This window comes from Equus przewalskii, chromosome 29, assembly GCF_037783145.1.
Source record: "Equus przewalskii isolate Varuska chromosome 29, EquPr2, whole genome shotgun sequence".
In the NCBI taxonomy this organism is placed as follows: Eukaryota; Metazoa; Chordata; class Mammalia; order Perissodactyla; family Equidae; genus Equus; species Equus przewalskii.
The window spans coordinates 5,262,454-5,279,081 of NC_091859.1; the positions used below are offsets into that span (position 1 = coordinate 5,262,454).

General features: G+C 35.4%; 1 protein-coding gene across 1 annotated transcript in view; it reads left to right on the top strand.

Moving 5' to 3' along the window:
• Positions 1-16,628, top strand: part of ZDHHC17 (zinc finger DHHC-type palmitoyltransferase 17) — a 92,698-nt gene that overhangs the window by 28,166 nt on the left and 47,904 nt on the right. The window contains exons 4-7 of the mRNA XM_070600233.1: positions 6,500-6,577; positions 7,168-7,312; positions 12,309-12,373; positions 13,028-13,190. Coding sequence (XP_070456334.1) covers positions 6,500-6,577; positions 7,168-7,312; positions 12,309-12,373; positions 13,028-13,190 — 451 coding nt within the window. The remainder of the gene's footprint in view (positions 1-6,499; positions 6,578-7,167; positions 7,313-12,308; positions 12,374-13,027; positions 13,191-16,628) is intronic.

Consider the following 16,628-nt stretch of genomic DNA (forward strand, 5'->3'; position numbering starts at 1 on the left):
GCCTAAGATGAAAAGATTTCCATTTGTTTCTGCTCGGCCCAACTTTGATTCAATTTCATAGCTTTAGATTTTCTGGATCACTCAGCTGAAGTCCACGCTAGAGCCAGATTTACTTCTGGTTCTTCATTACTTCTATGGCGCAGCTTGTTAGGGTCTCAACCCTTATTGTACTTTTGTCTGCTTACCTCGTCTCTTGGACACTCTTCTGCATCAGCAAATAGTCTCTAGGGCAGTTGGTGCCCAAGTGGTTTTCTAACTCCTTTGGGTTTTAACCCTCTCCTGAATCTTGGCCAGGTAAATGCTCTTAATCTTCTTTGGCTTTGCTTTTTAGGAATTGTTTCTTATATTTCATTGAGCCTTTTCAGTTTTCTTTAATAGGAGGGTTCAAATTATCTAGCCTTCTGCAGCCTTTGTAATTTTTTCAGTTAATATTATTTCAATCAAAATAGTACATAAACAATTTGAAAATCAACTACAGTCATGTGTTGCTTAACGAAAGACTTACATTCTGAGAACTTGATTGTTAGGTGATTTTGTCATTGTGCAAACATCATAGAGTGTACTACACAAACCTAGATTGTATAGCCTACTACACACCTAGGCTGTATGGTATTAATCTTATGGACCACCATCATATGTGCCCTCCATATAGGCCCTCCATTGTTGACCTAAACGTCTTTATGTGGCACATGACTGTAGTGCTTAAAGGCTTACAATGGGAAATAGCAGTCCCTCCCCACCTTCTGGGTCCTATACCTCAGAAGTAACTATTTTCAATACTGGAGCTGTTTTTTTCAGTATTTACTGTTATACTTTATATATTTATACTGCTGCTTTTATCTAGAAAGTTATTTTCTTTACATAAATGATAGCAAATACCTTTCTGCTTTTTCGTTTAATTTATATGTCTTCAAGACTTTTCATGTCAGTACAAATAGAGCTGCATCATTTTTTTAAATGACTGTATAATATTTTGTGGATTTACATATTTAATGATTTCCTTTTGATGGACATGTAGATTGATTCTGGTATTTTTATTATTACAAACAGTGCTATAATTAATATCTTATGCACATACCATTTTGCTTCTGTTCGTATATTTCTGTAGAATTCTTAGAAGACAGGTGAACTTTGAATTTTAATAAATATTGCCCACTTTTATGCTGTTTTTTGATTTATCAATTATCATATTTTGACTCTCTGTTTTGGTACAACTAGCTGTCCTAGATCACCTCGCTGCTTCTTCCTCCATCCTCGGGTACAGTTTTAGTGGAATCACTATGCAAAGCTTACATCGTTACATGTAAATTCTCACTGCTAAGCCCAGAACTGTTCTGTGATTATCTGTCTGTTCTTTCCTGTAGAATTTTGACTTTTAAGTAACAGTTGCTTCATTCTTTTCATTTACTTTTCTATATATTGTACCTCATTCTTCCTGTTCTCTTAGAACTGTAAAACCCCTCTGTATGCACACAGTACCAGATAATTTATCAAGTCCTTTTTTGGAGGAGGGGGATGAACTCATTCCTGATTTCTCTACCTTTCTGCTCTTTAGAGCTACATTACAACCATTGTCTTGAGACTTTCCTTTGACGTCATTCTGGGAAATCCTTTTGCTGCGTTGTTGGTCTCAGTTTCCTGGATCTCGGTTTTTTGTCTCTGTTGGTTTGCTGCCTGGTTTTAGTAGAGCACGTTTTCTGATAGCTTTCTGAAAGAGAGTGCTTAGGAGGTACATATTTGGAAGTCAGTCTCTCTTCTGCCCTTGTTCCTTATTGGTTGTTTGGCTGAGCATAGGCTTATAGGTTAAAAACAGTTTTCTCAGAATTTTGAAGTATTACTTTATTATTTTCTTGCTTCCAGTGTCACAGTTGAGATATGTTTGATCTCATTCTGTTGATCAAAAAATTCACATTTGTCTTGTGTTTAAAAATAAACAAGAAAGGGGCCAGCCCAGTGGTGTAGTGGTTGAGTTTGCATGCTCTGCACTGGTGGCCTGGGGTTCGCTGGTTCGGGTCTCAGGTGTGTACATACACACTGCTCATCAAGCCATGCTGTGGTGGCATCCCACATACAAAATAGAGGAAGATTGGCACAGATGTTAGCTCAGGGAGAATCTTCCTCAAGCAAAACGAGGAAGATTGGCAGTGGATGTTAGCTCAGGACCAGTCTTCCTCGCCAAAAAAAGATAAAAAAAATAAACAAGGAAGTCTGAAGTGGGAAATACAGGCAAAAAGTCTTGATGCTGCCTGCCTTCAAATTGTTCCAAGCCACTTATGAACTAGTAAGGTTATAGAATAAAGTCAACAATTAGAGAGTGGGTTAATATTCAAAGTATCTGTGTGTATATTATATCCTCAGATGGGTAAACTTAATTTCTTACAATACATAGTCTAGCAAATTACTTTCCTAAAAAACATGGTGAGTAAATGCAGTTTTCAATAAGAAATGGTATTCATAGCCTCAAGATTAATTTTTACTCAGGTCTGGAATTACACCCTACTAAAAGCTACAGTGTGTTACTATTTCATGGACACTGGCAGAAGATGACTCAGGAAGAGACAAAGCTTTTATTATTCATAGCACAGCAAATAGCATGGGTATCATTTATACAGGACCCTCTTGCTTCCTAGATCCTGTGGCAGTGGCATGATATGGTCTAGATGGATGCAGCACACACTGTGGGTTTGTGCTGCAGCTTGGGGAATTTGGTGCTTTGACAGTAAGTGGTAAGCAAGCCTGCTGTTTGTCTCCGAGGGAGACATTGCCTCATCGCTCAGGGTAGCTTGAGAGAAACACAGCTCTGAGAAACGGCCCGCGTAAAGAGTGGTCAGGGCCTTGCACTCTTCTCACAGACCCAGCAAGATGCGTGAGGGCGTGAGCGATCCATGGAGAAGTGTCTCTTCTGACACTTAGGTTCCATCAGGACGTATTAAGGGAACTTACTGCAAATGCAGTAGGTGGGTCACTTTTGTGATGACAATAAGATATAAAGTAAAGTGTAACTTGGAAAAAAGGAGACTTTTACCCTAGCCTGGGATAAGTTTATATTCATAGTGTTTTCAAGGAAAGTGTTTCAACTAGTATTTCACAGCTTTTACTTTAATATAATAAAATAGAAAGGATTCGCTCAGGCTCTTGTCTTCGACAGTCTCCTGTTACCATAAGAGTCTGCATTAACCACAGCTGACAGCGCTTGTAGTCTCTGATTTCAGTTTGATTTCAGGTCAAGGCTCCATTAAAGAGTAGGCGTCTTTATCAAAAATATGGAGCTTCGAATTTTCTGAGAACACACTGTGTATGTGGCTTATTCTTTTTCCCCGGGATCATGTAAGTTTTTTTCTTTATCCCTGACTTTGTGAAAGTTTACATTATTGTGCGTTGATGTGGTTTTTAAAATTTATTTTTTTATTTTACATCCAGTTTAAGGCCATTAAGTGGCCACTTTTAATCTGGAAACTGGCCTTTTTAGCTCAAGAAAGTATTCTTCATTGTACCTTCAGGAGTGCCTCACTTCCCTTCTCTCTCTTTTTTCTTTCAGGAACTCTTATTTGTCAGATACTGGAACCAACCAGATTGATTCTTTTTCTTATCTTTATTCCAAGTACCTTTTATCTCTGAGTATACCTATTGTATTTTTGGGAAATTTTCTTGATTTATCTTCTAATTCTTCTTTTGCATTTGTAATTGTATTTCTTGCATTTTCAGTTTTCATGCATTCTTTCTTGATCTCTGTCCCCACCCCCACCTTTTTAAAATATTTTGTTCTTATTGCGTGGGTATATTATCTTCTCTTATTTTTGGAAGATAGCAATTATAGTTTTTGTTTTGGGGTGTTTTTTGTTTGTGTTTTGGTTTTTTGGGGAGGAAGATTGGCCCTGAGCTAACATCTGTTGCCCTTCTTCCTCTTTTTTTTTGCTTGAGGAAGATTTGCTCTGAACTAACACCTGTGCCAATCTTCCTCTATTCTTTGTATGTGGGATACTGCTACAGCATGGCTTGACGAGTGGTGTGTAGGCCCCTGCCCAGGATCTGAACCCATGAACCCCGGGCTGCCAAAGTGGAGTGCGCAAACCCAACCATTATGCCACTGGGTCAGCCCCTTTGTTTTGTTTTTTAAATTTGTCTTCTCTGTATATGGTCTGTTCATTTTGGGCTGCTTCTGTTTATTTTGGTTTCCTTCCGTATTTGAAGCTTGCCTCAATTATCTGGTCTTATTTGACTATTTATATTTAGGAGAGACATAACAAAGCCGATTGGAAGTTGTGGGACTTGGAACGTTCGCAAAAGGAACCTCTCAAATGTCTTCTAATCTCTTTGTGAGGAGGGGTTGAGCATCTGTCTGGCTGCCAGCTGATCTGGGCAAGGAGAGGGCCTGGGCTTCTTGTTGTTGAGCATGTGAACTTTCATTGAATTGGATGTTTTCAGTACAGTGTCTCTCATGGTTCTCTGGTTTAGCTTCCAGAGTCTTGGACTTGTCTGGTAGAGGTGCCTGAGCACACCTTTGGAAGATGCTGAATGGTTGAGTGTGAAAATCAACGTGAGCCTGAGGCTGAAGCCGGGAATTACCACCATTCAGTTTGAAGTTTAGGAACGAAGAATGATCCTGAACTTTAAGAGTTTGAATTATTACTGCAATAATATTACAAATTTGAGTAGTCACATTTTAAGATTTAACATTACAGTGCACGAAGAATGCTTTGTCTAGTACTGTCTGCTGCTTGATTGCTTCCGTGTCATGAAAATGCCTATTTGTGATGCTAAATAAATACTCACTGTCAGTGAGAATAGAAGTTAGAAAACAATAATTCTTTGGCCACTTATATTGACTTTCAACCAATGTTTCTGTTTACAATTCAGCTTCTTATTACTTTCTTTGGAGGTGACAGTTGCCTTTAATTCCTTAGCCTTTCCACGGTTTATGGTGTATTCTGGTTTGCTTCACATTGGTGTCCTCTTGGAGACATTGCTTCTCATCTTTCAAATACTTGTTGGTGTTTCCTGTTCACTGATGGTCCCTGCTGAAAACCTAGGGGTCCTTAGTACCCACAAGAACATTCCTCGATGATAACTTTCTTGTAGTGCTGCAAGGAGGCGTGAGTTCACAGAGAAGTAGTATACGATCTTCTCACAAGGGTCTTAAGCTACAAAGAATAACATGTTATAAAAGTACAATCCAGGAGTTTACAATAAAAAGATGATAGAAGTTATTCTTTTTTAGCATGAAGCAAAGAGTTTCCCTATCCTTGTTAAAAAAACAGTTATACTTTAGAACTAGTTTGGAAATCACTTATTGCCATAGCCCTGGCAAGGATTTGAAATCTGAGTGAAAATAACTCTCAGGAATAGATAGATTGACTATAGAGAAGTTAATAACATTGCTTTAAAAAACATCCCAGTTGGAATTTTTAAGAAAATATTTTCTATCAAAGCTGTTCTTTGGCTGAGCTATACTTAACTTTGGTCTCAAAAAACCACTTTCAATTATTATATAATGTCTACTAGGTACCTTAAGAAACAATTTAGGAATAGTTAAATCTTTGTGTTCAGACTATTGTCTGATATTTTAGACTGGAAATATTTTGTTTAGTTACTTCAAACTATTTTACATGATACAGTGGGCCTTTCATTACATAATGCTTTAAAAGCACCAATTTAACAAATATTTATATAAAGCAGAAAACTTCTGAGTCAAGCATTACAGTATAAATATATTAAATGTTTAGAACTATGTACATTAAAGAGTGAATGCATTGGTGATCTAAAGCACTGACCACTTGCAGCAGTTTAAGAGCCTCAGTGGAATACGTGCGTTAAGCATTTGACGTCACATACCTTGAAATCCTTTATGTTCAAGACTCATTGCACTGATCAGTCCCAGAGCACACGTTATAATGTGCAGCTAGATCCTGTTCATTTCAGAGAGTATCAAGCTGTTGTGACATCAATATATTAAGCAATGAGGTTGCTCTTTTTAGAGCAAGACAACTTTAAAGGCATAATAAATAAGCATCATAAAGAACCTGTATGTTATACTTAACTATTTATAAAATTCTTTCACGTATATTGTTTGATTTAATCTACAGTAATCTTCTGAGGAAAGTAAAGCTTAAAAAGCTGAACTTTTACCCATGGTAGACTAACTTTCTGGCCTATTCTACAACTATTCTAATTCCAAGATGCCATTTGCTGCTGCTCTCTGATCCACATTTTAGTGGTTTTCTAACTGCCTTCTTCTTTATATGGTTGCTATTTGGCATTGCTATTCTTTTTTGTAACTTAAAAAAATTATTTTCCTTTTACTTCTGAAAGAGAGTGTGATGTGTTTGATTATAAAATTCTGCTAAATATATTTTTAAAACTATCACAAGAGATTGTTTATCATCAAAGGCATAAACTAGCATGAGATCTAAAATGGAAAACATTTTTTCTTTATTTTTCACATAATTTCTTAAAACTGAAAACAGAAGTTGTCTAAATTATTTAAAATTTTGTCTTATAGATACTATATTTCGAAAGGTGCTATTGTGGATCAACTTGGAGGAGACCTAAATTCGACTCCATTGCACTGGGCCACAAGGTTTAAATTGCTTCTGAATTATTTTTCCTTTGGTTCCTTTATTAGTCTATAACTAAGCAACTTTTTTTTAATAATATGCTAAAATGAATGAGAACTTATTATGTCAATAGTTAATATCAATAATGTACTAATGTATTGCTGATCAGTGTTACCTTGTTACCTGCATTGGAAGCAAACCTATTGTCCAAAGTGTTCTTAGGAAATTAACCATGCTGATATTAATCCAGTTAGTTATAAGATTGGGTTAAACTTTAGATTTGTAAATGTAATCCTTTTGCACATGTATATATTTACAATTAAAGAAGTTTCCCCATTCATGGGACAATTAAGATCATATTGGAATAGGATTAATAGAATAAAGTAACTATTTATTACATATTTAAAGAAACTATAATTTTCAAAGACTGTTATGCCAGTCAAGACTTATGAACCATAAAATCCTAAATGTATTGACATATACTTATATTAAAACAACTTTAAAAATATTTGTGTAATCTTTTCCACCATTACCCTATCTAAAAAAGATCTTTCCAGAGGATCCTGTTTCAAATAACTTTATATATTTAAGTGTTTATTCTTTTATGTTTTAGACAAGGCCATCTATCTATGGTTGTGCAACTAATGAAATATGGTGCAGATCCTTCATTAATTGATGGAGAAGGATGTAGCTGTATTCATCTGGCTGCTCAGTTTGGACATACCTCAATTGTTGCTTATCTCATAGCAAAAGGACAGGTAAAAAAATCACAATGATGTGGATTTTAATCACATGTTCTTCATAGTTTAAATGCCTAATATCATTGGTGTTACAACTGTAACAACCTGGTGAAATTTAAATAGTGCTTTCTGATGGATGAAGAGAATAAGTAAATATATAGTTAGTTTGATATTTAATGTAGTTAACATAAAAATAAGAAAGACAATGATGAACCAGGTAATGATCCATTAAGTTGGGTTTTTTATTTCCAAGAGTGGTAGAGATGAATCTCAGAAAGGGAGAAAATTTAAAATGGTATCTATTTTTTTCCTTAAGTATGTCTTTTGAATATATCATCTGAATTCATTTAAACTTTTTAAAAGATATTGCTGGTTATTTTATGTATTAAGTGCCTCTCTAAGGGGATAAATTCTTTAAGATTGGTTTCTCAGTTTCTGCTGTATAAAATAATGCTACTGCCTACATGTCAGAAACTTCTCATGATTTAAGTGGTTCTTTCTGATTTTCCTTGAGTATGTAGTGACTGTAATCACATCAGTATTATCACTTTATGTCTAGCATGGTTTGCAATAAATGTATTTGTTAAAAGTAACGTCACAGCTTTACTTCCATGTGTTTTCTCTGTTTATACTTAGACAGTGCTTTTATAGCTAATGATCTCATCGTAAGAGTAAGACAAATGATTTTAATTCCTTGCTATTAACAATTGTTATTTTAATTTAAAATTCTGTGCTGATTTATAATTTGAATAGTACTTATTTTATGAATCCTTTAAGGTATTTATTGTTGGCGGTGCCAGGCAATCACAGTTGTGTATTGCACGTTATGACTTAGGAAAAGAGGCATAAACTAGTTAAGTTAATTTCTGGAAGGGGGAGTTTATTATCTATTACTCTGTTAACAGACTACTAAAATCTAATGGCTTTGGAACAACACCAGCCATTTATTAGATATCGCAACTCTGGGCTTGGCTGGGTGGTTCTTATCCTTGTGATACTATCTGGGGGCTGTAGTCAGCTGGGGGCTCGACTGAGCTGGAGAATGGCTCACTCACGTACCTTGTACCTGGATAGGAATGGCTAAAAGTTTGGGCTCAACGGGGATACTAGGACAGCTTGGCCTCTCTTTTTCTCCAGGCAGTCCCAGAACTTCTTCTCAACAGTACGCCTCCACGTGGTCTCTCCAGCAAGGGAACTAGCCTTCTCACATGGTGGCTCAGAGCTCCCCAAAAGAACCAAAGCAGAGGCTGTCTGCCTTTTTTTGTCTTAGACCTTGATCTGGCACAGCAACATTTCTGCTCCATTCTGTCAGTTAAAGCAAGTAACAGGGCCAGCCCATGTTCACTGCGGGAAACCAAGGATGGGAATACCAGGAGGTGAGGTTTATTGGGGGCCATCTTTAGAGACCAAGTGCCACGGGGGATTATCTTTTTCTTCCACAGTTTCTTCTAGACTGGGGTTGGAAGCATTCGATGGTGCTGTAGCACATGACAGTGTCTTTAGTGGCCTTCTCTATTGCAGATATGAATTTACGCACACTCACTTGTCTTCTTAGAGTTTTTAACGAGGTAGGAAAAGTACTGTAAATTTTTGAATCTTTTTGTTAGCTTATTCACTTTGGAGTTTGGGTGTTTTAGTAATCTTTTTACCCTGGTATAGTATGTAGGCTATAAAATTCTGAAAGGGTAGTGCTTTCTGTCTGTCACAGTATCTTTTGTACAATAAATGCATGATGATGGTAATGTCTGACAAATAATTTTCTTTTTCATGAGTAAATTTTTTTGTTTATAAAAGTAACACGTGCTTATTGTAGAATATTCAAACATAATAGAAGAATATGACTTAGAAATGAAATCCCACCTCCCCCTTTCCCCTTGCCCCCAATTGAGATCACTTCCTTTAGCACTTTAGTATGTGTTTTTCCAGAACTTTTTCCACGTATACACTAATATATTGTAAAAGAAAACCTCTCTAATGTACATTACATCATCCTTCAAATGGGGTCCAGAGTCCTTCTCTGGCCATGTGTGGTAGTCCAGGTACCACTCGAGCTCATCCTCTATTGTCTACCCTCCCTCCCTCCGCTGTAGTCACACCAGTCTTCTTGCTGTTCATTGAACAGCTCTGCTAGACTGTTGTCTTAGGTAGGGCCTTTGTGCTTCTCTTCTCTTCTGCTCCGTAAATCCTTTCTTCAGACGGTCACACAGTTTTCACTCTTCCTCTCTCTTACTTCAATCAGGTGTTTGCTCAAGTTTTATTAGTTCTGATTAGTTCCCAATGATAAGCAATAATAAAATTAGTATATTTTAATTTTTTCTTTCTCTTCTCTGTCTTTCACTGACTTTAGTCAATAATATTGTTTTTCTTAGTGTTAACTTTGTTCTGATAAATATAACTGCATTTCTGTTACTTTTCAGCTTTAAATAATATCCTTTGACTCATAGCTATTACACATTAGGCGCTTATCATACTTTCTTTTCAACCTTCTTTTTCTATTTTTTCCCCATTTTTTGTTAATTGTATCAATTTTACATTCTTAGGGCATATAACATTTCCATTCAGTTTGTTGTTCTGTTCTTCACAATTGTTTCGTTTTAGTTATACTGTTAAATATATTCAGTGCTCACTACCGATTCTTTTGGATGAGTTTCAGGGGAAAATGCTAAGTTATGGAGCCCTGTTGATCATGGAGTTCCCATAAGCTTTTGATCTGGGCTTGGTTAATTCTTCCTAATAGAGAATACCCATACATCCAGGCTGAACTTCGAAAAGAAGTACCAAGTTTTAAATTCTGACCCAAAGAGAGAAAAGGTTGAATTTCATTTTTCTTTTAGTACTCTTGAGATTTGGCATAACTTTACATTTTTTATTCTATTTATTGATATTTTTAAGACTATCACTTTTTTAAAAGGATGTGAAAAGAGTCACAACTAAGAAGGAAGAAGAAACTTAAACATAAGAATTTACATCTTTGTTTTAATTGGACATTAAATTTAGTTGAGCTTTCTTGAAACCAGGACAGTGAAGAAAGTAAAATAAGTTACAGTACTTCACTCTCATTGAAGAAACAAGGAAGTTTGTCATTTCTTCAGAGAAGATTTTTTAAAAGATTTTAATTGAAAAAAAGTCAATGTGTATATTGGAAATATTGAGTGAGGTTACATATGTTGCCAACAAAACTTAAACTAAATCCAGAAATGGATTTGTAATGGCTAAGACGTAACATTGGATTACGATGTTCATGATGAAGGACTAAAACTAATGACGTCCGAGAATATGTGTTCTAGTTTGAATGATGTAGTGGTTCTCAGCTTTTTTCCTGCCTCAGTACGCTTGGATAGTGTTTGCAATTGAGACATCTTCGCCTCAGTAATAGTGGCTCGCAGAGAGCTGCTGCATAGAAATAGGAGGTGTTTTATAGTGTACGCGCTCTATCTCTGTCCTCCCTCCATTGACTGGTAAGTTAGATCACACAACTTGGATTAGAATTGCTGGCGCATTGTAATTCAGGAATGGAAGGTGGGGAAGGGAAGAAGAGGAAACTGAATATTTATTGAATATCTCTTATACCTGAACTGCTTTGCTCACATAATTCCATTTAATCATCACAAGGGTCTTATGAAGCCATTATGTGTATTCACATTTTAGATGAGGAAGCTGAGACTCAGATAATTAAAGTAATTCTGCCAGTCTTTTAGCTATTAAGGGGTGGAGATAGGAATTCCAAACCATGTCTGTCTTACTCTAAAGCCCAAGCCTTTCCCAATCCTAGAATAACAGACAGATAAACATGTCTTTTCATATAACAAATGGTTTTTGATCATCTGCTCTGCCGGCAATGAGAAAACAAAGATGAATTTAATATAATTTTGATCCTCAAAGAACTCCTCATCTAGTTAATGAGGTAGATGCCTCAGACGTATGGGGTAATCAGTCTGAATTGGAGCCGGGTAAAAGTAGGATTTTAGGGAAGTGAAACTGATAGAATCCCTGATCCATCACAGTGTCTTGAGTGGAAATTTAGATAACTAAGGAAGAGTTTTGGTTGAATAGATGGTAGTTTTAATTCTCATTTGCTAAAAAAAGCTAAGCGAAAGAGGGGAAAAGAGTACTAAGGAAAGCAGAACGTTGGGTAGGAGAGGAAAAGTAATCCTGGTTTACTATGTAATTGCTGGGAATAGTATTCATATATGTTTATAATAATGTAAATACCAAATATTTGTAGAACCAGAGTAGATGTCTTGAAAGGACAGAATAGGAAAGGTGCATATTTTGATGGGGCAGGGAGAGGAAAGAGAGAAATTCTCATTTTGCATACTGAGGAGTCTCAAAAGATAATGCCTACAACTGAAAAATCAGAAAGTAGTAATTCATCCTATTTTAAGATATGGAGGTAAATGCCAAAATAATGAGATAAAAAAGGTGAAAATGGTGGGGAGTAGGAGAATTGCTTTATCAGGTTGCTTTTTCACCACATACTTTGCAGAATCATTTAACTCTAAAAATGTGCATGCATGACGATTAAGTAAAAGGCAAACAGACTTTTTTGAGTTCATTAAAATGATAGGTCTTTTTATTCTTTATTTTGAAATGCCTAGGAATGAACAGTTTTATTATTTCTTCCTATCATGAATTAGTATAAATAAGTTTTTCAGAGACTTAAATCATTTGACCTGTCGTTTGTGGCTGAAAGATGAAGAATAGGTCAAGATCTTTAAATGCAAAACATTGAAAGGCTGTTTAAAGTATCTTAAAAGGGAAAACTATAAATATACGTTAATTAAATATATATTTACTATATATGTCAAATATTTATATACATAGTAAATAAAATATTTAGTGACAATAAATAGTTTTATTTTAAAGTTAAGAAAGAAAAACTTTCATAAATCACCCTTGATTGAGTAGTGTTATATTGACTTCTCCTGTGATGTGTAAATTAGATTTTTCCAAGTAAATTTGGTAGGAACTTAGCAATTTTTACTGCCTGACTTTTTTCTTTTTACTCTATCAGGATGTAGATATGATGGATCAGAATGGAATGACACCTTTAATGTGGGCAGCTTATAGAACACATAGGTATGTAACCATTATAAAATACTTATTCAGATCATTTTCAACATTAATCAAATGTAAAATAAGTGATGAGGAAAAGCAATTAATATTCTACTTCTAATATTTAAAATTTTTATTATGAGTATATGGTATATAACATAAATAACCTTTTTGGATGTTTGTGTCTCTTTGCTTACCTTTACCTTGGTAATTGTAGTATCTTTAATCTGTTCCTCTTTTAACAATTTCCACGAATGGGAGATGTTATCATCTCTTTAAAGAGTAATTTTTTCATGTAATTTGCATGTTTGCAAGTTTAATATATCAATAAGTTGCCTTAAATCATTTTTGGAACAATCCAGATTTAAATTAAAAAATTTAATTTGTTTAATTATATAGATGTTAAATGATATTAATCCCTAGATCAAAAATTAAAATTGTCCAGACCAAGAATGCTCCCCCTTGGAGCTATGTTACTTTATATGGCGTTGCACATTCTTAATACTTCCTATCTGAATGTTCTCTCATTACCAATTGTAAAGTTGTTGAGTATAGGTTAGAATAGAAATGTTCAAAGATGGAATGCATATGCAGCCACAATCAGTTTAGTATCTGTAATGATTTCTATAATTGAAATTAGGGTTGTTGTTGTTGTTTGTTTTTTTTTTTCCTTTTCAGTGTGGATCCAACTAGATTGCTTTTAACATTCAATGTTTCAGTTAACCTTGGTGACAAGTATCACAAAAACACTGCTCTGCATTGGGCAGTACTAGCAGGGAATACCACAGTCATTAGTCTTCTTCTGGAAGCTGGAGCTAATGTTGATGCCCAGAATATCAAGGTAAAAATAACCCAGATTGATATGCTATGTGAAATGTGGCTACTAAGATGTGAATTCCTCAATAAAACATAGATTTTTTTCATAGACTGTCAAAGATGGAAGAAATGTGTTATTTAAGCTCAGCACTTTGCTTCCATGCAAGAATTTATTTTGAAAGATTGGTTTACTTACTTCATCTTTTACTATTCAAGTAGTTTTAAGATTTTAGTGGCCTTTTCATTACTGAATTCCTATGGACTTTTGGAAATTAAATTATATAATCTGTGTTTTCGTAGCTGAAGGGAATAGTGTTTTCTGGTTTCTTTAAGAAGACCACTACAGAGAATCACAAGTTTGTAGTTAAACCACATTATGCACAATAACTTTAGTGATTCTTTGACTTGGTCATTTGTTGTCTTATTTTTTTAAAGATCAGGACCTTTAAATTTGATGAACACCTTTATGATGTTTATAGGAGAACCCCTCTCCCTCAAATGCTGGACTAATCCAGGAAAAGTATACACTGAGAGCAAAGCACAGTTAGCACTTATACTCTGAGTATTTAGAAATTTGTAGACATTTATGAATACCTGCAAGAAAATTCTGTTGGTGGTCTTAAATTTTGGTTAACTATGCTTATTTTTAAGCTTCAAGATCCACAACATCTTTCAGCAGCAGTCTCTTTCTGTGAAATGACTTTAAACTTTTAAACATCTTTTAATAATGTACATTCATAAATAAGTTTGTGCCCATTGACAAATGTTCTTTAATTTTAACTATAAATCATATTTTCTGAGTCATATTTCTTAAATTTCTAAAGGATATGTGCTAATTAAATATGAAAGGGATTTGAACCACATAGTAATCTGAAATGGCAATCAAAAAGTAGGTTATCTCCTGCTGGATCAGGGCATCTATTTATGTTCCAATGAATAGTTTATCTCTATTTGATTACTCTAAGAAGAGAAGGTTATACTACTAAAATAAGATAACTTAGACTAGTTATATGGAGCCTAATTTAGTTAGGATTTTAACCAGTTTTTAGAAATGAGTCTAATTTAAAATATTTTTTCAAAGTAAATATCAAATATCTTACTGGAAACTGTAAGAAATTGAGAAAACCGTTTCTTTTCTTTCTTTTTTTTTTTTTTAAGGAAGATTAGCCCTGAGCTAACATCTGCTGCTAATCCTCCTCTTTTTGCTGAGGAAGAGTGGCCCCGAGATAACGTCCATGCCCAGCTTCCTCTACTTTATATGTGGGATGCCTACCACAGCATGGCTTGCCAAGCGGTGCCATGTCCACACCCAGGATCCGAACTGGCGAACCCTGGGCCGCCAAAGTGGAATGTGTGCACTTAACTGCTGTGCCACCGGCCTGGCCCCTCTTTTTTTTGTTTTTTTTTTTTTTAAATTTGAAGTCTTCTTGTCCCTATCCAAAGTAATCAGAATGATCTAGTATCTGCCAGTAAACATACAGAAAGAGTAAAGTCAACGTACTATAGTACCTGACACCTAATGGGCACTCTAAATATTTGTGGACTGACTGAATGACAATTTGTGTAATCCTGAGCCTTACATCTAAGCTAGTTTTCATGACTCTGCTAGAATAACTCTCTGCCACTTCTGAAACTATAAAGGGAAATTTTTCCTTTTCCAAATGTTTTTAACTAGGAAGCTCTGAAGAGTTCATAACACTGATTAGTAAATTAGACTGACCCCAAGGATAAGAAAGGAGGAGTTTGACTAAACCTGACCAGTATCCCCATAAGAAACAATTAGTGAGATTACCTTATGTTTTGTTATCTGAATTGCTTAGGTTACTTTTCTTCTCTTTGATACCAGACAGCCGTTCCTAAAGTGTTCATGCCCCAGGAGTACATTTCAGGATAACTTAGTGTTATGTCATTGCAAAGATAGAGCCTGTTTCACTATGGCAAATGGTGAGTCTCCATGGACTCTGCCAAGAGCCATATCAGTATATTGAAATTACAGGAATACCAAAGAATTATGATAGGATGACTACACAGTTCTGGTCTTTGAAACTAGTAGTGTATATTTTTAGAGCATTTAAAAAATACTGTTTTCTATCCATATAAAATTGTGGATAACTTCTCTTTGATTATGATCTTTAAATATTTGAGTTGTGTAATTTGTAAATTTAACATCTTTTCAAATAAAAGTAGCTTCTGGAGTGACATTATTATGCTTTTTAATTAATTTTTTTAAATTGAGATGTAATTGGCATACAACATTCCACTGGCTTCAGGTGTACAACATAATGATCAACACCTATACACATCATGAAATGACCACCACAAGTCTAGTCAACATTCGTCATGCTACACAGTCACAAAATGTTCTTTTTTTCTTGTGATGAGAGCCCTCAAGATTTACTCTCTTAGCAGCTTTCAGATATGCAGTGCAGGGTTGTTAACGTAGTTGCCATGCTGTACATTACATCCCCATGACTTATGTATTTTATAAGCCCAGCCCCCAACCCCCTCCTCCCCCGGGAAACCACCAGTCTGTTCTCTGTATCTATGAGCTTGGTTTGTTTTTCTGTTTTTTTTTTTTTTTAAGATTCCACATATAAGTGAGGTCATATAGTTTTTATCTTTCTGTCTGACTTATTTGGAGAGGCATTATTTTTAAAGAAAATAAAGTGTAACAGGTTGCTTCAGTTGCTCAGGGAACATTTATACTTTCAGAGTAAAAATAGTCTTTTTATCTACACTGGTGAAAAAGTAGGTTTTTGTTTTAAAATGGTCTTTTTATGTAATTAAAAAGATGAAATAGTATCAATGCATTTTCTGCTAGAATCTGGCACTCCTAATATGCTGGAGTCCAGTCACCACCTTCTGATGGAAACCTTTTATTCATTCATTCAGCACATTTGTTCAGTTCTGGGAAGTCATGGTGTTTAAGACAGATGCAGTCCTTATTCTCTCACCGCTTAGGTTGTATTGAGGAAATAAACAATAAGTAAATTAAACACACACACAGACAGACGTGGTAGACTGAGGAGGGCTGAGGAGGCCACATCACGTGAGAGGTGAGAGTGATTTGTGAATGCCTTTGAGGAGATGACATTGCTTTGAGACTTGTTGGCTGAGAAGGGATCAGTTAATGCAAAGATTTGTGGGGAAAAAACTTCCCATGTAGAGGAACCTGCAGATGCAAGGCCCAAGGCCAGGAATAAGCTCGCCATGTTAGAGGTTCAGAAATGACAGCCTGGACCGAGTGCAGCGAGCAGGCGGTTGAAGTCACTGAGAATGGCAGTTGCCAGGTCATGCAAGGCCACAGTAAGGAGTTTTAATTGTATTTTCAGTCATGAGAAACAATTGGAAGGATTTTATGTCGCCTGGTTATATAATCTTTGTGTTTTAAATATTTTTACAAGATTGCTTTGGTTGCTGTGTGGAGAATGCTTTGAAGAATTAAGAAAATGGAAGGGGCAGA